Source organism: Acomys minous (genome assembly GCF_964271855.1).
Source record: "Acomys minous genome assembly, chromosome: 6".
NCBI classification, from domain to species: Eukaryota; Metazoa; Chordata; class Mammalia; order Rodentia; family Muridae; genus Acomys; species Acomys minous.
Window position 1 is genome coordinate 100530642 of NC_140487.1, and position 24614 is coordinate 100555255.

Sequence of the window (24614 nt, forward strand, 5' to 3'; positions counted from 1 at the left end):
GAGTTCGAGGACAGCCTGGTCTATGAGTCCAGCAAAATAAGGCTACACAGAGAAACGTGTCTCAAAAAACCAAAAAGGAAAAAAAAAAGTGAGCAGTGGTTTTTAGATGAGTTCTTGTCTCTCTTCCCTCCCTCCTTAAGCAATTAAAAAAAAAAGATTTATTTATTTATAATATATACAGTGTTTTCTTGCATGTATACCTGCACACCAGAAGAGGGCACCAGATCTCATAGTTGCTTGTGAGCCACCATGTGGTTGCTGGGAATTGAACTCAGGACCTTTGGAAGACCAGCCAGTGCTCTTAACCTCTGAGCCATCTCTCCAGCTCCTCCTTAAGCGTTTTAATCCTGATTTTCCTGCATCCACCTCCCAAGCACTGAGATTATGGGCATGGTTTTGTAGTACTTATTTTTAAAGACAGAAGATTCTGGTCAATGTTAACAAAATGGACAAAACTATTGAAGTATAGTTATTTGACTTAGTAGTGTTAATTGGTTCAGTAATAGCCAGCCACACATTAACCACTTGAACACCAGACTGAGACTGATCAAAGTATATTGAACACTGAGCAAAAACTGATCGGTCCGAGCCACAGTCTGGATTCAGGAAGCAGACTGACTCCCAAGCTGTTTCTAAGGCAGGCTTTTTATATGAAAAACCATAACCAGATAACAACCAGGTAACCAGGTGTAGTATATGAGGGGGTAGTGGGGGCAGCATTACATCATTTTGACTAGGTAGCTAGACAAAGCATTTTAAGTTGATTGCCTGGGATATTGGCTTGGAGACTTTTCAGTTCCCCACTGCTCTGGGAGAAGGGAACATAGCAGAACATTGAGGTCGTAACTCTAATAGAACATACATTTATTTTTAACTCAAGCAGAACATGCATTTACCATCTATTGTTTTACTCTTTTAAAACAATTTTTTATTATTATGTATACAGTGCTTTGCCTGCATGTATACCTGCACGGCCTGAAACCCTGCGAGGAAAAAGACAAAAAACAAGCCCAAATAAGCAAAACTTAAAACTCTTTGGATTGGTGGCTAGGCTTAAAGTGTACCAAAGGGCTCTTTCTGTTCTTTTCTTTTTCTTTTTTGGTTCTTTTTAGACAGGATTCCTCTGTGTAGCCTGGGCTATCCTGGAATTAGCTCTGTAGACCAGGCTGGCTTCAAACTCAGAGATCCACTTGCCTCTGCCTCCCAAGTGCTGAAATGAAAGGTGTGCGCCACCACTGCCTGGCTCTTTCTGTTCTTTTAATGCCAGCACCCTATGTTATTAAGTTCACTCAAGAACGCCTAGCTTTGTGTGCTGGATACTATGTAAACACTTTGTTTTCCTTTGCTGTAAGAATAAAACTCAAAGCCTGGCATGGTGGCAGAAGGATTGGGAGTTCAAGGCTAATCTGCAAATAGAAATAATCATTAAATTCTGTTATGTCATTGTCAGGAAAACAAATATTGGGGCCTGGGGAGTAAGTGCTTCGAGTTCTTGCTGCAGAAGCATGAGTTTGTTCTCTGGCACCCAGCATAGTGCTGGGTTGTGCATGTCATAGCACTGGGTTGTGCATGTCCCTGTAATCCCAGTGCTGGGGAGGCAGGGCCAGAAGGATCCCTGGGGCTCACTGGCTAGTCTGGTCTAACCTACAAGCTCCAGGTAACTGAGATACTCTATCTCAAAAAACACACACATGAGCATAGCACACAAAAAGTATTACATGTTTTTGTCTTCATTTGTGCTTCCTAGATTTATATGGATATATAAAGTCATATGTGTAGATGGTGTGCAAGTAGAAATGAAACCATTGCCGGGTGGTGGTGGCACACGTCTTTAATCCCAGCATTTGGGAGGCAGAGGAGCTCTGAGTTCAAGGCCAGCCTGGTCTATAGAGAGAGTTCCAGGTAAGTCAAGACCACACAGAGAAACCCTGTCTAAAAAAAAAAAAAAAAAAAAAGAAAGAAAGAAAGAGAAGATGAGTGGACATTGGGGGTGTGTGTGCTCAAAGTGCATTATATACTTTCATGGAAATGGCCTTATGTTACTCAGTATAATATAATAATAAAATAATTGGTTAAAAATGTCCCCAGCCTCCAAAGAAGAAGAAAAGAAAGTCCAAGGTATATGTGGAGTTCAAAGTCTTATCATTTGGCTCAGAATGTGTCATGATTATTATTAGCAGTTGCAATTTATTAATCAGTTACTGTGCTCTGTGGACCCTAGTGTGCTATAAAAGTTCTCAGAGCCAGGTTTGGTGGTGTCTTCCTGTAAGGTGTAGGCAGGAATTCAAGGTCATCCTCAAGTATGTAGTGAATCTATAAGTTAGAGTCCAGTTATTTGAGAGAGACTCTCTCTCAGATAACAGTAAGAAGAGGCTGGAAGGAAATCTTCATTTTTTCATTTTCAAAGTATGTTAAGGTGTTTTTGTTTGGTTTGGTTTAGTTTTTTTGAGACAAGTTTTCTCTGTGTAGCCTTGGCTGTCCTTTGTAGACCAGGTTGGCCTTGAACTTACAGAGATCCATCTGCCTCTGCCTCGCTGAGCGTGGGGTTACAGGTGTGGGCCTTTGCACCTGGCTTTGTTTTTGTTTTTATTTCATGACAAAATCCCAAGGGAAAACAAAATGGGCCAGGAGATGGTTCAGTGGTTAAGAGCACTTACTGCTTTTATAGAAGACCTGAGATCAGTTTCCAGCACGCACGTTGAGCAGGTCACCACCACTCTATAACTCCAGCTCTAGGGGACCCAATTTTCTTCTGGCTGCTGAGGATACCCACATACATGTGCACCTACACACATACACACACACACACACACACACACACACACACACACACACACATTCATTTTGGCTCATCATGGTTTTAGAGATGTAAGTTCATGGTCATCTGCCTCCAATGCTCTCCCCCTTTCCTTGTTCTTTGTTCTTCTTCTTCTTCTTCTTCTTTTTTTTTTTTTTTTTGAGACAGGGTCTCTCTGTGTAGCCTTGACTGTCCTGGACTCGCTTTGTAGACCAGGCTGGCCTCGAACTCACAGCGATCCCCCTGCCTCTGCCTCCCAGTGCTGGGATTAAAGGCATGCGCCACCACGCCTGGCTGTTCTTCTTTTTATTTCTGTTTACTTTAGATTTATGGTAAAGCAAACAAAACAAAACCAAACCAAAAAACCATCTTACTGGAAGAATATGGTAAAGGAAAGCTGTTCACTCCCTGACATTCAGGAAGTGCGAGGGGCGGGGGGAGAGGGTCTGGGGCAAGATGCACCCTTATGCCAGTAGATGGTGTCTGGTCTCTTGGGGCTCTCGTTATAGGGGGTTGTGAGCTGCGTCTGTATCTTGCTTCTCTACAAGACCTTGGAGTAGGTGCTGGTAAGTAAGCCCAGATCCTCTGCAAGAACAGCAAGGACTCTTGACCACGGAGCCGTCTCTCCAGCCCATAAGACGTATAGGGCAGTGTTCTGTCAGGACGCTCCATCAGGCCATGTGGTACTTATGGAGAAGTGCTGACAGAGAAGAAGGCAGAGCAGAGCAAAAATCCCCAGTGACTGCTACACACAAGACGTTGCGCTGTTTATTTTCGGACAGGTTCCTATCTGTAGCCTGGTCTGGCCTGGAACGTACTGTGACTTCAGGCCTGTCTTTGAAGAGTCCTCCTGCATCAGTCGCCTGTCTGCTGGGGTTACAGCTGTGAGCCGTCATGGCTGTGCATTGGCTGATCATTTGGCTTCGTTGTAAATGTGGTCACACTTTACAAATGAGCAAACAAATTGTCTTTTGCCTGAGGTTTCATATGATGTAATGGGTGGAGCCAGGAAAATATCCAGATTTATTTATTCAAAAGCCTGAGATTTCCCCCAAAGTCCTCTCATATCTCTTAAGTACCAGACAAGGCTCTCTGAATTCACAGACACCTGCTGAAGGCTCCTGTGGGGGAGCAGAGCTTCATGAGAGGGGACGCAGGAGTTGGGGCTGGGTTCTACAGGAGAAGAATCCAGAAAGTGGGAGGGGCTTCCTGTGGAAGTAGGAGTGAGTGCAGCCTGTGTGGGAACCTGTCCTTTTAGATTGAGGTGTCAGGGTGGTGGATTAATGAAGGAGAATAAAGCCAACATGCAAAGGACCTTGGGTGCCAGTTGAACCAGTTTTGGCCTTAACCTGCAGGCATTGTTTAACTGTGAAAGTTTGGAGCAGAAAGATGAAATCAGAGTTTCGTGTGGCCAAACCAGAGACAGCATTGGGAAAAGAGAAGTGGGAAGATCTCTTAGGCGTTTGTGGCAGCAGCTGAGGAGGTGGTAGCTGGGAGAATGGTAGCAGCAGTGAGAATGAAGGGACGCTTGGCTGACCCGCGGGGGCCCTGGAAGAAGGCTTGAGTGGATGGCAGGAGAGTGCTGCAGGGTGCTGCTGACTGTAGTGAGAGCTCAGGAAAAGAGCACAGAAGTGGGACCACAGTTTTACCTGGGACCCACTCAAGTATAGACTATCCTGTAGGGATTGTCAGGGGACAGGAAGGCTGAGCTGGATGGCTCTGCTTACAGTGAACCATGGTGTCTGGCTGTCCCGGAGAAGGGACAGGGCCTGAATCTGCAATGATAGTTATGATAGCACCCAGCTGCCAGTTTATATAAGTTGAAGTTAAAAGTTGAGTTTCTCGGGCTGGAGAGATGGCTCAGAGGTTAAGAGCACTGTCTGCCTTCCAGAGGTCCTGAGTTCAATTCCCAGGAACCACATGGTGACTCACAATCATCTATACTGTGATCTGATGCCCTCTTCTGGCGTGCAGGTGTATATGCAGATAGAGTGCTCGTATATAAAATAAATAAATAAATCTTTTAAAAAAAATATGACCTTCTCAGCCAGGTGGGGTGGTGCACAGCTGTAATCCCAGCATTCAGGGAGGCAGAGGCAGGCAGATTTCGGTGAGTTTGAGGCCAGCCTGGTCTACAAAGTGAGTCCAGGACTGCCAAGGCTACACAGAGAAACCCTGTCTTTAAAAAAAAGAGTTTCTCCTTTGTTTTAGGATGTCACGTGCTAGGATTAAAGGTATGCACCAGCACGTCCAGTTTGTTTCTTTTTCTTTGTTTGTTTTGTTATTTTGAGACAGGGTTCTCTGTGTAACCCTGGCTGTCCTAGTGTGTGTGCATGGGCGGGTAGGTAAGCCAGTGCTCCTTTGGAGGTCAGAGGACAAGGACGTGGAGTCGGTTCTCTCCCTCTCCCTGTATATGAGTTCCAGGGAGTGAGCTCAGGTCATCAGGCTTGCAAAGTGCTTTACCTGGCCAAACCATCTTACAAGCCCAGAAATAGGATATTTTGATTTGAGTTTACACTTTGACTTTCATGTGAAAGCCCAGACTCTACCTGAGCAGTAGGCTTGCTGTCAAGAGTTTGAAACAGGCCTGTCTCCTGTCGTCTTTTTGTACTTTTGGCCTTCTCTGGACTTTGTTTGACTTCTACAGTACCTGGGCTCCTGAGTGAAGGATGGCTTCAAGTTAGTTGTGGAAAAAGACAGCAAGCATAGAGGAAGATATGGTTGGTTTTCTTCAGCCAAGGAAGCAGGGGCTTTAGGTTAGATAGCTTGTCCTAGGTCATGCACTGTAAGAGGCAGCAGAACTGCAGCTTCTGACGCCAAAGCCGGTGTCTTTATGTAATGCGAAAGACACAGAGGAGGTCTGGGGATGTGGCTCAGTTGATAGGATGCCTGCCTCATGTGCTAAATAACAAGGAGAATGCTTAATTCTCATTCCGAAGGGCAAATGAAATAGACACCAGAAGCAGCTGCAGAGAAGGAACAGGAAGGGAGCCTACCGTAGAGGTCCTCTGAAAGACCCCACCCAGCAGGGGATCGAAGCAGATGCTGAGACTTACAGCCAGACTTTGAGGTGGAGCACAGGGAGTTAGTTAGAGTTGGGAGTTTGAAAGAGAGCCATTTCTTAGGCTCAAGCTAGATTTGGCAGTGGAACTTCCTTTCACCGATGAGTCTATTTATATACTTTACTTAGCCAAGTGTTGCCATTCATAAGCTGTACTGCATCTCAGCTACTGCCATAGTTATCACAGTGGTGTAGGGAATGTAGTGTCTTTTCATTCTGAAGTGTCCCAAATTCAGGATTCCAATATACATTGGGCTTGGCTCTGTGGGTCTGTGGCTCTCTATGCTATGAAGGCTAAGAAACAAGGTTTATGTGGGAAGGTTGTTTTTAAGATGTGAAAGAGACGGCTGGAGAGATGGCTTAGAGGTTAAGAGCATTGACTGCTCTTCCAGAGGTCCTGAGTTCAATTCCCAGCACCCACATGGTGGCTCACAGCCATCTATAATGTGATCTGATGCCCTCTTCTGGCCTGCAGGTGTACATGCAGGCAGAACACTGTATATGTAATAAATAAATAAATCTTTAAAAAAAGATGTAAAAGAGAGAAAGAGAAAGAAGAAAGGAAGGAAGGGGAAGGAAAGAAGGAAGGAAGGAACCATTAAACATCCCATATTTTAGGCTGCAGTTGCTAGGACTGACCAGCTAGACACTCAGTGGGAAATGACTTCAAGTGTAGGCATGGTAGGGAGTTGTCAGGAGTGCCCCCCCCCCCAAGAAAAGGGCCCAAGGAGGAGAAAACTGAGGCTGTTTTGTTCAGTATTCACTATCAACTGCCAAGTATGCAACACTTGCTGTAGCAAGCCAGGGGCCATAGGAAAGAGAATCCTGCCTGCCTCCTCCCAGAAAGTGTGTGGGCTAGCTAAAGAGGTAGGACATCTCGGGCAGCTGAGCTTTGATGTGATGATGCAAGCCCCGTGATCTGGATGTGCTGGGATCCCAAAAACTGGAAGGCACAGGCAGCAGGTTCAGCTAGCCTGGGCTGGCCAGCAGGTCCCTGTCTTAGAAGTCAAGGGTGCTGGAGAGGTGACCTAAGTTCAGTTCCCACCCCCATAGACAGCTCACCACCACCACAACTCTGGCTCCAGGGGATCGATGCCCTCTTCTTGACTCCTCAGGCACCTGCGCTCACATGTGCATGTACACTACACAGGGTCTCTCTGTCTCTGTCTCTGTCTGTCTGTCTGCCTGCCTGCCTGCCTGCTCCCCCCTCTCTCTCATACACACACACACACACACACATACACACACACACACACACACACACACACACACACACACACACACACCCCTTAAAAATAAAGACAGGGTTTCTCTGTGTAGCCTTGGCTGTCCTGGACTCCCTTAGTAGACCAGGCTGGCCTCAAACTCACAGCGATCCGCCTGCCTCTGCCTCCTGAGTGCTGGGATTAAAGACATGCTGCACCACCACGCCCGGCTCAGTACTGGCTTCTCTTGCAGAGGACCTGGCTTCATTTCCCAGCAACCACATGATACCTCACAGCCATTTTGTACCCCTAGTTCTAGGGGATCTGACACCCTCTTTTGGCCTCTTCAGGCACCAGATATACAAGTAGTTCTGGCAAACACTCATATACATATAGTAAAAAAAGAATTAAAAAAAATTAAGTATGAGCAGGGTTGCTCATGCCTTTAATCTCAGCACTCACAGAGATCCGCCTGCCTCTGCCTCCCGAGTGCTGGGATTAAAGGTGTGCGCCACCACCGCCTGGCTAGATCTCTGAATTTGAAGCCAGCCTACATATGGATTCTACAGTCTACATACAGGGTTCCAGGCCAGCCAGGCTTACATTGTAAATTCCTCTAAGTAAATAAGTCAATAAGGATCATAGTCCTAGACCTGGTAACTGAACACAAGAAGGAAGGAAAAATCTTGTCACCTCTTGGATTGGGTGACAAATCCAGGGTTGGAGGTCTGAGGCTAGAGAGGGCAGAGAGGAACTAGGGAAGCTTGGGCACAGGAGGAGGAAGGGAAACCGTGGCCAGAGAGGGGCTGTGGAGAAGTAAATGCAGTAAAGGGCTGTTGGCAACCAGAGAACTGCTCATAGCTGGAAATCCCCCAAATGTTGCCTTAAAGTTTCCATCCATAATCACCAGTGAGGACAGTGAAGACACGGAGAGGACTGGCAAGATGGAGCAGTGCAAGGCAGCTTCCTCAGCACCACTGCCCACCCGTAGGGTAGAGCACGCTAAGAGGGAGGCCTTGGAATTCACAGACATCCCAGCCACAGCTCCTTCAGCTCAACAGCTCACACTGCTTGTTACAGAGCCCAGGAGCTGGTAATGTGAGTGTCCCTGTGTTATAGATCAAGAAAGGAAGACCAAAGAAACAGTGACTTGTCATTTACACAGGAAGACAGTGGTGGAGAAGGCCTTCAACTTCAGTTCCCTGGTACATTCACTCTAAGGCCGTGGTGCACGCCTGCTGCACACTAGGCCCTTTCTACATCTCAGGGAGTAGCCCAGGGAGAGCCAGCCCTGCCTTCCAAGGCTTGCCTTTAGTGGGAATGGCATCGCTCGCTGTCTGCTGTACATGCGTGATTACAAATCTTTTGTTGTTGTTTTTTTGTGAGACAGCAATCATGTAGCATAGACCACCTTTGGACTTTCTGTGTAGCTGAGGATGTCCTTGAGCTTCTCGGTCCTTCTGCCTCCATCTGCTGACTGCTGGATTACAGGTGTGCACCACCAGGCGCAGGTCCATGCAGTGCCGGTGTGGACCCTAGAGTACAGGCTCTCAACTGAGCTACATCTCAGGCCTGATTATAAATAGTACATGAGTTAAGTGACTTGATATTAAATGATGGTGGTTCTAATAGGTAAACCTTTTTATTTTTAGGTTTTATTTAGGGTTTGTTCGGCTGTGGCGTGATGTATATGTTTGTGTATGCATGCATGCATATGGAAACCAGAGGTCAAGATTGGGTTTGGGTGTCTTTCTCAATCCCCCCCTTCTTCTTTCTCTCTCCCTCCCTCTTTTTCTTTCTTTCTTCTTTTGTTTGTTTTTCCAGATAGGATTTCTGACTGTCTTGGACTCTCTTTGTAGATGAGACTGGCCTGGAACTCACAAAGATGCTGCCTCTGCCTCCCTAGTGTTGGGATTAAAGGCATGCGCCACTGTACCTGGTGCATTGCTTATTTATTTATTTAGGTTTTTGAGATGGGGGTCTCACTAATGTAGCTCTGATTGTTCTGGAACTCATTATGTAGACCAGCTGGCCTGGAGCTATCAGAGATCTGTCTGCCTCAGCTCCCCAGTGCTGGGATTAAAGGAGGGTCACATCCAGCTCTTTTATTTTTTTAATGATGTTATTATTAGTGTGTGGGTACACATGTGTGCACTCCTTGGCATGTGTGTGTGTATGTTAGAAAACAACTTTGTGGAGTTCAGATTTACACGGTCAGGCAGCAGGCGCCTTTACCCACTGACCCTCCTCACTGGCTCTCTACCCATTCTTTGCAGTAAGGTCTCTCACTGAACCTGGGAGCTCATCGGGTGGGCTAAGCTGGATGGTGACGAACTCTAACTCTAGGGACAGCTTGTCTCTGTCCCCTCCCACTCCCAATGCTCTGTTAAGGTTACAGACGAGTGTACTACAATGCCCAACCTGCATGGGTGCGTGGGATCTGAATTCAGGTCTGAATGCTTGCTCGGTGGCACTTCATTGACTAAGCCATCTCCGCAGTACCCAAAAGAAAAATCTATTAAAAATTGCTTGTTTTGCCAGGCAATGATAGTGTATGCCTTTAATCCCAGCACTCGGGAGGCAGAGGTAGGCAGATCCCTGTGAGTTCAAGACCAGCCTGGTCTACAAAGTAAGTCCAGGACAGTCAGGGCTACACAGAAAAACCCTGTCTTGAGAAACCAAAAAAAAAAAAAAAAAAAAAAAAAAAGATGTGTTTCTTAAACTTTTCTAGAGCCTCCTGGGACTAAGTGTTGACATGGGGACAGGGTGGGAGCCTAGTGTTTTCAATAAGAACACAGATCTGCTGAACACCAGATAACTTCCAAGTCAAGGGAGTTGGCAGTTCCAACAGCAGATGGTGCTGCATTCCTTTTGATGTGACCGTCACAAGAGTTTGGTGATTTTGTGATTAAAAACAAGTAAACAGGGTGAGTAAGCATGTCTTCATCAAAATGCTTGGGACCTGAAGGGTTTAGAGCTGTGGAGTCTTTTTTTAGATTTGCTTATACATAATAAGATATCGTGGAGATGATGCCCAAGTGTAAACATGATATTTATACACACCTTATACATATAGCTAAGGGTATGTGTTTGTATATGTGTGTGCGCACTCATGGTGTGTGTGTGTGTGTGTGTGTGTGTGTTCTCGTGTGTGTGCACATATGTGTACGTGTTCATTTTGTTCCTGAGGAATTGAACCTAGGGCTTCATACATGCTAGGCAAGTGCCCTACACAGAGCTATAAATGCTCAGCCCTTTTATCTGTTTGTTTGTTTGTTTGTTTTTTATAAACAAGGTTTCTCTGTGTAGCCTTGGCTGTCCTGGACTTGCTTTGTAGACCACTCTGGCCTTGAACTCACAGTGGTCCACCTACTTCTGCCTCTGCCTCCCTGAGTGCTGGGATTACAGGCATACGCCTCTGCTCACGGTTCTTGTTTGTTGTTGTTGTTCAAACAACAACAAAAACAGGATCTCATTCTGTAGCTCAGGTTGATCTTGAATTCAGGGCAATCCTCTCACTTGGCCCTCTAAGTGTCAGAATTATGAGTGTATGCCGCCACTCACAGATAAAACTTCTGGGTAATTTCTGTTGTCATTGCTTTGTTTTTGACCCAAGGTCTCTATTAGGTAGCTCTGGCTGTCCTGGGACTCACTGCTGGGTATTTTTTGAACCTCCAGGTAAACAGGTGGGTTTCAGTGGGTGAAGATGCTTCCCCCAAAGCCCGATTACCTGAGTGTGACCCAGGACACAGATGGTAGAAGGAGAGGACTAACTCCTTCCCACTGTCCTCCCACCTCCACAAGCATACTGTGACACACGAACTAATGAAATTTAGAAGCTTCTAGAGTAGAGGTAAAGGGTGTTAGAGAAACTTGTGGGGAGTTGGCTGGCTGGCTACCACAGAGCCAGACTGAAGCTCTTGCACCTGTGCCCAGGCTTGGCTGGAAGGAGGAGGGAGCGGTGTAGAGATCAGGAATCCGTGAACCCCAGAGGGAGCAGCCAGAGCAAAGGCCTTGACATGTTCAGGGGCGGTGGGGAAGGAACCGTGGCAGGGCCGGGACGTGTGGGCTCCCAGACGCCTTCCCCGCTCTTGCGTCTGAGGGTGGGTTTCATTTTCAGTGTGGTGGGAAGCTATTTGAAAATTTAAGCCAAGAAATGACCTCATCTACTACTCTTGTATACTTGAAGGCTTGCTGTGGCTGCTCTTTGGGAAACTAAACAATAGGCCTTACGTAACGGAGCACACAAACAGGGAGCTGCTGCTGTAGTCCTGGGCATGGTTTTGAAGGCAGAACTTGCTTCAGTTGCCACCGAGTTAGATGTCCGTGTGAGTGAGGAAGCAGGGAGGGTGGGGATAGGCCTTGGCGTGTGCTGTCTTAGGCAGCTCTGTGTGAGCAGCTCAGGCTGGCCTTGAACAGCGGCAGTCTCCGCGTGCTGCTGAGATCGTCGGTCCGGCCCCTCCTGCTAGTTGGAACCCTACATTCTTTTACTGTATTGTCTTGTCAGGTGTACACGGTAGCCCAGGCTGGTCTCACCTGAGGCAGTTCTTCTGCCTAACCCTGCCCCCCCCTGCCCCCCCCCCCAGTGCTGGGATTGCAGGCATGTGCCACTGTACCCAGTAAGTGTGAGGTTTTGACCAGCCAGCCATTTGACCAATGGTGCCATTTACTGGGATGTAGAAGATACTGGGATGTAGGAGATGAAGCCAGAGGCAGAGGCAGGCGTATCACGGTGAGTTTGAGGCCAGCCTGGTCTACAAGTCCAGGACAGCCAAGGCTAACACAGAGAGACCTTGTCTCGAAAAACCAAAAACCAAACAAACAAAAACCAAAATATTTTGAAGCTGGATATGGTGACATGTTCTTAGTACTCGGGAGGCAGAGGCAAGCCAAGGCCGCTACACAGGGAAACCTGTCGCAGTACACAGCACAAGTCAGAGGACAATCAGGGGGACTTAGTTCTCTCCTTTTACCATAATGGGTCCTGGGGATTGAACTCAGATTGTGTGTCAAGCGTCTTCACCTACTGAGCCGTCTCACTGAGGTGTCTCTCCGTTTTCCTTAGGGAGGTCTTATCAAATGACAGTTCCTCCGTGGTCCACTTGTCTGCTATTCTCTTAAGACAGTCCACAGAGTCTCACTCCTAGCCTGCTCTCCTTGTGCCCCCACCTGCGTTTATGTAGCCAGAGATCCAGGCGGAGGTGCTAGAGAGATGGCTTAGAGGGTAAGAGTACTTGCTACTCTTGCAGAGGACCCAGGTTTACTTTCCAGCACCCATATGGTAGCTCACCACCATCCTGTAACTCCAGTTCCAGGTCATTCTGTGCTATCGTCTGATCTTCTCCGTCACCAGGCACACAGGTGGTGCACATACGTACCCGTAGGCAAGACCTTCACACACATAAAATAAATGTTAGGGAGAGAAAGAGAGGAGGGGTGTGTGTGTGATCAGTGGGTAAGAGTGTGCAAATCCCAGCGCCCAGATTGAAAATAAGTAAAAAAAAAATGAAACAGCTGAGGAAGAGAACAGCTAGGAGGGAGGTGCCTTGCTTAGGATCTTGCTAGGGAATGGGGCAGGAAAAAGAGGAGGGAACCCCCAGGGACTAGTTTTCCAAAGGAAGCAGTGACATCCATCAAGTGCTTACTTAAAGGAGGTGAGAGTGGACACAGCTGCAGCCTGCACTGCCTGGGCCACGTGCTTATCAGTTACCATAAGCTACAGTTACTGAAGATTGGAGACAGACGAGGCTGGGTTGAGACAAGGCTGGGCTGCAGGAAGTTGAAAAGACGCAGGGCAATAGCAGAGGCTGGACAGAGGTGAGCTTTTCATGGGGTTTTGGTCTAAGCTCCAATACTAACATCTTTTACATTTTAGAGATTTCTTTCTCCCCATTGAGACAAGGGTTCTCTGTGTAGCTCTGGCTGTTCTGGAACTTGCTCTGTAGACCAGCCAGGCTTCCAACTCAAGGGTCTGCCTCCTGAATACTGGATTAAAGTGTATATCACACGTCCATTAGAACAGTTTTAGTTCTCTGTGAAAACAGTACAGAAAATTCCCCTAATCTTACATCAGTTTCCTTCATCACTGCCTTGCATATAACACATGTAGGCACATTTGTTATCAATATTAAACCTGTGTTGATAGATTATTATTGGCCAAATTCCACACTTAGATTTTCTTAGACCTCTACCCAATGACTTTCTCTGCCCGTGGACTCATCCAGGACCCCCATGACATTGAACTGTCACGTGTCCCCTTAGTTTCCTCTGATCCATGACAGTTTTGCCTTGTTTTTGATGATCTCGACAGCTCTTAGAAGCACTTCCTTTTCTCCTTAGGCAAGGACTCTGTAGAGGGAGGGGACAGTCTATCTGTCAGGGCTGTGGGCTATCAACATGACTTATCACAGGTGAACCTTGGCCACCTGGCTGAGGAAGTGCCTGTCACATTCCTGTCCCACAAAGCTTTGATTTTCCTCCCTTCCCCTACTTCATCCTTTGGAAGGAAGCCACTCTGCACAGCCCACCCTCTGGAGTGGGGACTTAGCTTCCTCTCTGCAGGGGAAGCTGCTATGTGAGTTACTTGGAATTCTCCTTGGGAAATTTATGTCCTCTCATTTGTTTTATCATCTCATGATTACTTATTATTTATCTATGTATTTTTAGCACTTTCTAGCACTGTCAGAGATTTCAGGCGCATTTTGTGTGTTTCTTTTCTCAGTCCTCAAATAACCGTCCTTCTCAGCAGCCTAGTATTGGATGGAATACAGTACTAGAAACTGAGGTCTCACATCAAGTGTGCTTGCTGCTCTTGGTGTGTTCTTGTGCATCGGATGACAGTGAAGAAGTGTGTGTGTCTGTGTGGCCGGGGGCAGGTTTTTTCTTTGAGAAAGGGTCTCATGTATCCTAGACTCAAACTCCCTGGGTAGTTGAGGGTGATTTTGAACGTCTGATCTTCCCGCCTCCAGCTCACTGGTCCTAGGGTTGTTACAGATTACCACCCTCAGTTATGTGGTGCCAGGGATTGAGCTCGGGGCTTCATGCATGCAAGACAGGGACTCTTCCAGTGAGCTACAGCACCAGCCCTATGTGACTATTTTTTAACTTAATTTTAATTTTAATCATGTGTATATATGTAAGTATATGACATGTAAGTGCCCTGGGAGGCCAGCAGCATAGCTAGAGTTGGAGTTGGGGTTGTTTCTATATCTAATCACCTGTATTAAGTTAAATACTAATTCATAGTGATAGTTTTAAGTCTAAGCCATTGCCACACGGATCATCCTAGCTCTCTCTGCTCATCTGAGCACTTGGCTTACTTACATGATTCACCATCCCTTTCCTCTGTGCTCACATGTCATAGTTACCCAGGTGTTTATCTGTGCCACATGGTAACCACATTCTGAACTGGAGCACAGTATGTGCATAGTTTCCCACTTGCCCCTAGGCTTCCAGACTACTCTTTTTTTTTTTTAATTATTTATTACATATACAGTGTTTTGTCTGCATGTACACCTGCACGCCAGAGGAGGGCACCAGATCTCATGGTTGTGAGCCACCTTGTGGTTGCTGGGAGTTGAACTCAGGACCTCTGGAAGAGTAGACAGTGCTCTTGACCACTGAGCCATCTCTCTAGTCCCAGGCTACTCATTTTTAAAGTCCTGTGATTAGCACGTTTTCCTGACCCCATGTCAGAGTGCTAAGTGTGGTTCCATGCTGTGATGGAGGTAGATGCCATTGCCATTTTTCTCTATTTCACGCCAAGAGTCCCTGAGGTCTTAAGGGATTTTGTTTATTTTTGATGGTGCTAGGGATCAAGTTTGGGATGATGCACATGCCTACCACTTGGCTTCATCTCTAACCCTTGAGTTGTTGTTGTTTTTGTTTATTTTGTTTTTTTTTTTTTTTTAATCTGGGTCTCACTATGTAGCACTGGGTGGTCTGGAACTCACTAAGTAGACCAGGTTAGCTTTGAACTCACAGAAATCTGCCCACTTCTGTCTCCTGGGTGCTAAGATAAAGGCATGTACTTGCCCTTGGTTTTTTTCCTCATCATGTGTCATAGGTTGGCCTTGATGTGATTATGCAGATCCAGGTGACTGTGGAGGACACCGTGGCAGTGTTGAGTGTCTTCTGCAATGCTGTGCCTAGAAGGGGGTGGAGTAGCTAGGCTAGCTTGTTCTCAGTGGGTAAAGCCGTCCAGGTGAGCTACCTTTCTGCCTTGTGAGACACACCTGCATGGCAGTGTGGGCCTTTGCGGAGTTTCCAAGCAGGATGTAGACTGCCGGTGATTCCTTGGCTACCATCAAAGAAACTGTGGGCTGTGTACTCAAGCACACTTTTAATTTTTAAAAAAGTATACTTTGAGGGCTGGAGAGATGGCTTAGAGGTTAAGAGCCTGACTGCTCTTCCAGAGGTCCTGAGTTCCATTCCCAGCGACCAAATGGTGGCTCACAGCCATCTACAATGAGATCTGGTGCTCTCTTCTGGCCTGCAGGTGTATACACTGTATACATAGTAAATAAATACATCTTCTCCTCCTCTTTAGGTGGCTCTAATTTTGACAGCTCGAAGCCAAATGGGAGAGGCCTGCTTATGGACCAGAGCTCTGGGGCCAGATGTCCGGATAAATCAGAAAACTCTCTCACAAGGTACTGCAGACCTCCCTTCTTCGTACCGGAAGACTGTCTTCATTAGACACCCCACACACACCTAAGTCCAAGTGGCTGAATACAAGAATTGTTCCTCCTGTACAGGCCAGGGGTGCTCTGTGTATGCCAAGCTGCAGCCTCTTACAGGGACCGTGGTTTACGTCAGAGTTCCCAACTGTACTGTTCAGAGCTAAGGAGACCCAGGTGACAAGGAATTGCATAAGGGGTGGAGAGATGGCTCGGCAGTTAAGAGCACTGGCTGCTTTCTCCGAGAACCCTTTTAATTCCCAGCAACCACATGGCTCCAGGGATTTGACGCTCTCTTCTGGGAGTCGCACTCACAGGTACATTCCCTTATGGACACACACGCACACTTCAGAACAATTCAATACATCTTAAAGAGACTCCATAGGCTGTGTAGAGAAGATGGCTCAGTAGATCAAGCATTGCCTTACAAACTTGAGGACCTGACTTCAGATTCCTAGAGCCCATGTTATTTATTTGTTTGTTTATTTTTACATACAGCACCCAATGTCCTGCACTGGCCGGGAATCCTTCTAGAACTTGGACTGCAAGCACGTTAACTCTCCTGTAGAGATTTAGAAAATGGTTTGGAGAGATTTTTAGGCAGTTTAGAGCACTTGCGGTGCAAATTATGAGAACCAGACCCTTATCCCAACACCTGAGTAACAAATAAGTTGCTCCCACATGTTTGTAACCCACGTCCCAGGGCAGGGGGATGAGCTATGGGGACAGGAGGATCACTGGGACTTGCTGCCTTCCACCCTAGTTTAACTTCCACCCACATTCAGGGAGATAGCTATTCTGGCCTGCCTGAGGGAGTAGACAGAGTGATAGAGGAGGAGATCCAGTGCCTTCTGGCCAGTACACACACCACACACACACACACACACACACACACACACACACACACACACACACACACACACACACACACACACACACACACACACACACACACACTTTAAAAAGTTAAATCTGGCAAGGTGGCTCAGTCCCTTAATCCTTAGCATTAGGGAGGCAGAAGCAGGTGGATCTCTGTGAATTCAAGGCCAGCTAGGTCTACACAGTGAGTTCCAGGCCATTCTTCCACACAGCCAAACCTTGTTTCAAACAAACAAGTAATCAAACAAGCAAAAAGAGGAAACTGCAGTGTTTGATTCCCCCCCCCCCCCCCCCCCGTTACATTCTTTTTATACTTTTCTGACACGGAGAACACTTAACTTTTCTTTACCTTTCCCCCACTGTGCATGATTATATTCAACTTTTTCAAGTGTCATCTAGTAAGTAAAATCATAAAGTCAGTATTTTAATTATACCCTTAAGCAAAAATGAATAATTCTCATATTTGAATATATTTGAGAGTCCACCGTTCTTGAACCATTTGGTATTTATGTTATATAATCTTTAAAAAAATTTTTTAAAAGATTTATTTTGTGTGAGTGAGTGTTTGCCTGTGTGTATGTGTCGCATGTGTTCCCGATGCCCTCAGAGGCTAAAAGAGGGTGCCAGATATCCCGGGACTGGAGTTCCAGGTGACTGTGAGCCATCTTGTGGGTTCTGGGAAGTGAACCTGGTTTCTCCACATGAGCAACAAGTGCCCTTAACCACTGAACTCTCTCTCCAGTCACCCTCCCCCCCCCTTTTAAAATTTTATTTTATTTTTTTATTTATTTTTTGAGGCAGGGTCTCACTATGTAGCTCCCGCTAGCCTAGCATGTAATACACAGAGGAGGCTGGCCTTGAGCCTAGAGCTCTGCCTGCCTCTGCCTCCCTGGTACTGAGATTATGTGTGCCACGGTGGTGGTTTGACTAAAAATGGCCCCATGGGCACATAGGGAATGTGCGGCCTTTTTACATTAGGAGCTTTGAGGTCTCAGCTGCTCAGGCCTGGCTGAGGTCACTGTCGCTTCTGCTGCCTACAGATCTGGATGTAGAACTCTCAGCTGTTTCTCCAGCACCATTTTTCCCATGATGAAGATGACTAAATCTTTGAACTATAAGCCAGCTCCAGTGAAATGTGTTCTTTCATAAGAGCCACCGTGATCGCAGTGTCTCTTCACAGCAATAAAGCCCTAATTAAGGCAGCCATGATGCTGTATATTCTTACACAACCTTACTTGATTATAGAAGTAACAGTGCTGCTGTTAGTAGTCACGTAATATCTTAGTCAGCCTTGGGTTGCTGTGAAGAGACACTGTGACCACAGCAGCTCCTATAAAAGAGAACACTTAATTGTGAGTTCCTTACAATCCCAGAGGTTTAGTCTACTATTACCATGGTAGAGAGCGTGGTGTCATGTGGACTGGCACTGGAGCAGTGGCTGAGAGCTACGTCCTGATCCACAGGCAGCAGGAGGAGAGGCCTGGCATGGGCCTTTGAAACCCCCAAGCCCACCTCCAGTGACACACTTCCTCCAACAAGGCCACACTCAACAGTGACACACTTCCTTCAACAAGGCCACACCCAACAGTGACACACTTCCTTCAACAAGGCCATAGCTCCTAGTCCTTCTAAACCTTTTTCATAGTGTCACTCCCTGGGAGCTAAGCATTCAGATGTATGAGCCGGTGGGGGTCACTCTTATTCAAACCACCACATGTATCATTTAGTCGGTGCTGGGAAGTGTTTTAAAAGCCTTCTGTACTTTAGCTCGTTAAGGCATCTCTAACAGTTTTCTTAGGTTGTAACATCTGACCCTGGGAGGTGAATATGTAATATTTTTCTTCTGTTAGCTCTTGAATAATTTATATCCTAATTAAAGATACTACATAATAATGTAATCTAAATTTCTGTTGCCTTTTTATTTTGGTTTATTCCAAGGGGTCTGGAGGACCTTATAGTCTTGTTCTCTGAGGTGCAAAGATGTGGAGAGAACACTCACCTCCTGAGTTCCAGCAACACTGCACTCCCTCCAGCAGGATGGGCGAATTCTACTTTGGTTGTACTGAGGGTTGAGACCTTGTGCATACAAGTCAAGCGCTCTGCCTACTGAGCTACATCCCCCAGTCTCCGTTTTTCTTTTAAGGTCCCTTTGTGACTTAAGAGTCTAAGAATGGTTGGGCGTAGTGATGCACACCTTTAGTCCCAGCACTTGGGAGGCAGAGGCAGGCGGATCGCTGTGAGATCGAGGCCAGCCTGGTCTACAAAGTGAGTCCAGGACAGCCAAGGCTACACAGAGAGACCCTGTCTCGAAAAACAAACAAAAAAAATCTAAGAATGTATTATCAGAATAATCTCTAGGCCAGTTATACTGTGTAATCAAAATATCAGTTTGCTTAATCTTCCATTTGTTATTAGCAAATATGTTTAACTCAGCCTTCTTTATCTTTCTGTGATACAGGTGCTAATGTGTGGGAATATCTAGTTTTATATTTCTTTTCCACACCAGACTTGAAATATGATTAAAATGCTTTCATTTTTTTAGACAGACTAAAACTAAGTCTGCAATTACTGACATGGTCCGATCCTCCACGATCACCGTATCTGACAAGGCGCACATTTTATCCGTGCAGAAGTTTGGGCTGCGAGACACAATCGTGAAATCACACCTCCTGCAGAAGGAAGAGGATTATACCTACATCCAGAACTTCCGGTAGCTAACTAGGTTCTCCACAGCTTTATTTCTTTTGCGGCAGGCTTTCTCTTTGTAGCCCTAGCTGGTCGGGAACTTGCTATGTAGACCAGGCTGACCTCAAATTCAGAGCGGTTGTCTGCCTCTGCTTATGGAGTGCTGGGATTAAGGGTGTGCTTCAGTGGTTTTTCAAGGCAAAAGGACCTTTCTGCTCTCTGGAATTTCAGTAGCTGTCTCACATGCCTTGGATTTGGAAGAAAATTATTCTGTTTGGTGTTTTTCCTTTTCAAAAAATATCATTGCAATCCCTTTTTTGGCGGGAGTGTGGGGTGGGGCATGAGGCCTCCTATGTTACCCCCCTTGGTCTAGAACTTAAGGAATCAAGTCATCCTCCTGTCTCAGCTGTACAAACACCAGGGTTATAGATACACCCTAGTGTGCCCCACCTATGGGTGCTTTTCGTTGACAAGTGTCTCCTCTGGGCAGGCTCTGGTTGATGGGCTGCAGTTACGGGCACAGCTTGCACGTGGCTGCAGAAATATTTACAGGGTAACTGGGCACAGAACAAAGAGCAGTATCCCAGCCTCCAGTATCTGCCCGAGGTTCTCTGTTCCCTTGGTCATTCCAGGCCTTTGAAGAAAATCACTGAAAATGGGATTTGTTGACGCTCAGTAACCTTGTTAGCTGAGCTCACTGAACACTAAATGAGTAAAGCTTTCAGCGTCCCCTGGAGCTTTAAGTCATTGCACTGGGACTCTGGGACTGTAGGTAAAGCAACATTGTCTCCAGGCATACTCTGAAGAAAGAACCTCGGACCACAGCTGTCCCTTTTTTGCCAAAAGGAATTATTAAGTGCTTTTCATCTTTTTCCTTTCAGCAGCACCCACAGGGCAAACATTTGTGGCTTAGGACTTGACAATGGCTATTTAAGGGAAGGAGGCATGTTCAGAACGGACTGACTTGCTTTTTATTAATTCATCCACCCACCCATCTATCTATTTATTTATCTGTCATCTGTCTGAAATAGTCTCTCACCATGTAGCCATGGCTTGCTTGTTTGTTTATTTATTTACTTATTTGAGATAGTCTCTTATCATGTAACCATGGCTTGCTTATCTATCTTTCTATTTGCCTATCTGAGACAGTCTCTCACCATGTAGCCAAGGCTTGCTTACATGTCTATCTGTCTGTCTATCTATCTATCTATCTATTTATCTATCTATATCTATGGCTTGTCTGTCTGTCTCTTTGAGATAGTCTCTCACCATGTAGCCATGGCTTGCTTATCTGTCTGTTTATATATCTATCTTTTTTCCTTTTTTTTTTTCTTGAGATAGAGTTTCTCTGTGTAGTCTTGGCTGTCTTGGACTTGCTTTGTAGACCAGGCTGGCCTTAAATCACAGAGATCAGCCTATCTCTGCCTCTCTAAATGCTGGGATTAAAGGCATGCGCCACCATGCCCAGCTTCTGTCTGTCTGTCTGTCTATCTATCTGAGATACTTTCTCACCATACAACCATATGAGCCAGGATGTAGCCTAAACTGGTCTGGAACTCATAGCAGTCCTCCTGCCTCACTGTCTCAAGTGTTGGGACTACAGGCATGTGCCACCATACCTGGCTCGTAGAAGACCTAGATTGTTTGCAGTTACCACAAATGCAGACCGCTGGTCCCTCCTTGGTGCTGTAGTCATTGGTCTAGGTTAAATAGGACATTCCTTTTGTCTTAAAATGCCATTAAACAGAGACCAAACCCCAGACTTACTGTTTCCAAATCACTGACTGAGCCTCTTTGATGACAGGTTTTTTGTGGGAACATACAATGTGAATGGACAATCCCCCAAAGAATGCCTCCGGCCCTGGCTGAGCCACAGCACCCAGGCCCCGGATGTGTACTGTGTAGGGTGAGTGCTCCTCTTCTGTCCTTCCCCGTTCTTAAGAACAAAGAACCACACTGAAGGAGCTGAGTCTTCACGGCAGGTGAAGCGGCTGAGACCTGAGCTCAGCCCAGGCACAGCTGCTGGTGTGTTTGATGTTTTCCTTGATACACAGAGGTCTGGCCACATAGTGTGCTTGCCATTTAAATGCTAATATTAATTTAGTATAACCTTTTGTTAGAAACAGGTGTGTCATTACATGACGTTCAACACATTTTTGGTCACAAAGCAAAAAATATTTTTGCCAGGAAAGGAAGTTTTGTTAAAGTCTCATCAGTTATTTGGTTTTGTTTATGTGCGCGCGCGTGTGTGTGTGTGTGTGTGTGTGTGTGTGTGTGTGTGTATGCATGAATATGAAAGCCAGAGGTCAATTTGTCCCCTAGAGCAGAGAGCGAGGCAGGGAAGGAAGGGAGGGGGAGAGGGAGAGTTACAGACAGACAGACAAACAGGGTCTTTCTCTAGTTTGGGGTTCATTAAGTTGGGCTAGGTTGGCTGATCAGCAAGCCCCATAGATCTGCCTCTTTCTGTCTCTCAGCACTGAATGTAGATCACTATGCTTGGCCTCCATTTATTTGTTTGTTTGTTTGTTGTTTTTCTTTCTGAGACGGGGTCTCACTATGTAGCCCTGACTTGCCTTGAAGTTATGTAGACAAGCTGGCCTTGAACTCACACAGATCTGCACGTCTCGGCCTTTGGAGTGTTGGTATTAGTGGCTTGAGCTACCATGCCTGGCTCTGTGTTTGTTTGTTTTACATGGAATCTGGGGATCAAATCCAGGTCCTTGTGATTTACTGCCTAGGCCATCTTCCCAGCTCCCTGTTTTATAGTTTTGAGCAAAGGTTTTCCTGCGTAGCACTGGTTGGCTTAGAACTTGCTATGTGGTCAGGATGTCCTTATACTTGCAGCAACCCTTCTGTTTCTGCACACAAGCGCCTGGCTTGGTATCTATCTGTCTGTCTATCTATCTATCTATATCTATCTATCTATCTATCTATCTATCTATCTATCTATATCTATATCTATATCTATATCTATCTATCTATCTATCTATCTATCAATCTATCTATATCTATCTATCTATCTATCTATCTATCTATCTATCTATCTATCTATATCTAGCTTTTGCAATGCTGTGGATTGAACACAGGGCACTAAAATGTGAGAGGCAAGTGCTTTCCTACTGAGCCCCAAACTCAGCTCAGACATTACTTTCCCCATTCTATCCTCTCCTCACAGTCCTGGGTACAGCTGGTGGGAGAGGTAGCTAAAGAAGCCTGAATGATGTATTGGACAGAGCTAGCACTTGGAGTTTTTATAGACCAAACCAAACCAAACCAAAACATAGGCGTAGATTCGAACTCCAATTTGCCTTGTTGGCAAATTTGCCAATTTGTCTTGAACTCCACTTAGTCCTTGTTGACTTAACAATTATAGGTGCAAAACAATTGTGTGTGTGTGTGTGTGTGTGTGTGTGTGTGTGTGTGTGTGTGTGTGACTTCCAACTGATTCAGAGCCTTGGTCCTAGAGAGGAAATGAGCTCATGTTTAGAGAAGCACCCGGTAAGTCCCACAACATCTAGTTCTCTGGTTCTTTTTGTCGTCATCCTCAGCCACACACACACCAGGGGCCCAGCCTTTTCATCTAGAAAGCTGGAACCCAAGCACCTGAGCAGATTTGGCATGTGTTACTTGCATGTCACCTTTCTCTGGTGGGTTTTTTTTTTTTTTTGGTTTTTCGAGACAGGGTTTCTCTGTGTAGCCTTGACTGTCCTGGACTCACTTTGTAGACCAGGCTGGCCTCGAACTCACAGTGATCCACCTGCCTCTGCCTCCTGAGTGCTGGGATTAAAGGCGTGCGCCCCCACTCCCGGCTACCTTTCTCTGGTTTATCGGTTGCTTCTCCACATAGGTTCCAGGAGCTGGATCTGAGTAAAGAAGCCTTCTTCTTTCACGATACCCCAAAGGAGGAAGAGTGGTTTAAGGCTGTGTCAGAGAGCCTTCACCCAGGTGCCAAGTATGCCAAGGTGAGGGCGGGGTCGGGGACTTTGTAACGTTCTGTAGCTTGCCAAGAAAGCCTGAGATAAATGCTCAGCTTTTTTGTGAACCTTCAGTGTAAGCTGTTCCTGGTCAGCCCCACAGTCCTTTAGAAGGGCCTGTCTGAGTGAAAGACGAAGGGTCTTGGCACTTGTAAGTGGCTTAGGGTATCATGTAGCATGCTCAGTGAGTGAGACAGACTGCCTTGTGCCTGGCCTGGAGGAGGAGGTGTGTTAGTGCCTCAGCCAGCTCTCTCACCACATTTCCCTTGAGCTATTTCAGCTTCTGTCTGCGACACTATCACTTGATAATTGGGCTCTGTGTTCCAGGTGAAGCTCATCCGGCTGGTTGGCATTATGTTGCTGCTGTATGTCAAACAGGAACATGCGGCCTTTATCTCAGAAGTGGAAGCTGAGACTGTGGGGACAGGAATCATGGGGAGGATGGTGAGTTCTGGTAACCCCAGTGCTTTGCCTCAGTGTCTTGTGATGCAGGAGCCATACAAGCCTCCCTAGGATGCTGCTGTTGTAGGACAAGTGGTACCCGTAAGCAGACAACTTAGAAATGCAGCTAGTGCACTTCTTCCTCTCTGCAGTTAGTCAGTGCCCGCGGAGCCTCTGGTGGATCCAAGTATACCATGTAGTATGCTACAGAAACAGTTTTGGCCACCAAGGAAAACAGAGCCCCATAGGTTTGCACTTTCTTCTTCTTGAGGCTCCTGCAGTCCTGCCCTTAGATCCCTCGGCAAGAGCTGCCTCACCAGTGATATAGGCAAAAGAACAGAGGGTTGAGAGTGGCAGGCTCTGGCCTGAGCTTCCTATGAAAATGCCTAGTCAGTTTGCTTGGGGACTTGACTTCTTATCTGTAAGCAATAGCTAATAACCCTGTAAGGTCATTCTGAAGACAAAGACAAACTATTTTGAAAGTCTGCAAGTGTAAGTGACTGAGGGGTCCTTTCAACAGGGTAACAAAGGAGGCGTGGCCATAAGGTTCCAGCTGCACAACACCAGCGTCTGCGTAGTCAATGCCCACCTGGCAGCCCACACTGAAGAGTATGAGAGGAGGAACCAGGACTACAGAGACATTTGTTCTCGAATGCAGTTCTCTCAGGTGGACCCGACCCTCCCCCCACTCACCATCAGCAAACATGAGTGAGTTTGAGTTTCTTCCCTCCTCAGGCCTCGCATCTGACTGCCAGGCTGAGTTCTCCATCATGCCTGAGAAGTGCATTCTGGGAGCTGGGTGTCTGCCAGCTCTTACTTGTCTGTTGGAAAATCTTGGCTTCCTAAATTGCCATCTGGAAGACCTCTAGAACCGTTGTCAAGCGTCAGTTGTCC

General features: G+C 46.4%; 1 protein-coding gene across 8 annotated transcripts in view; it reads left to right on the forward strand.

Moving 5' to 3' along the window:
- Positions 1–24614, forward strand: part of INPP5B (inositol polyphosphate-5-phosphatase B) — a 65443-nt gene that overhangs the window by 22640 nt on the left and 18189 nt on the right. For 7 of the 8 annotated variants that reach the window (XM_084787836.1, XM_084787835.1, XM_084787837.1 and 4 more), the window contains 6 exons: positions 15612–15714; positions 19163–19330; positions 21110–21211; positions 23153–23267; positions 23607–23723; positions 24241–24428. In XM_084787836.1, coding sequence (XP_084643962.1) covers positions 15612–15714; positions 19163–19330; positions 21110–21211; positions 23153–23267; positions 23607–23723; positions 24241–24428 — 793 coding nt within the window. Of the gene's footprint in view, positions 1–15609; positions 15715–19162; positions 19331–21109; positions 21212–23152; positions 23268–23606; positions 23724–24240; positions 24429–24614 lie in introns of those variants that run through there. The other variant, XM_084787842.1, reaches the window with a different exon arrangement.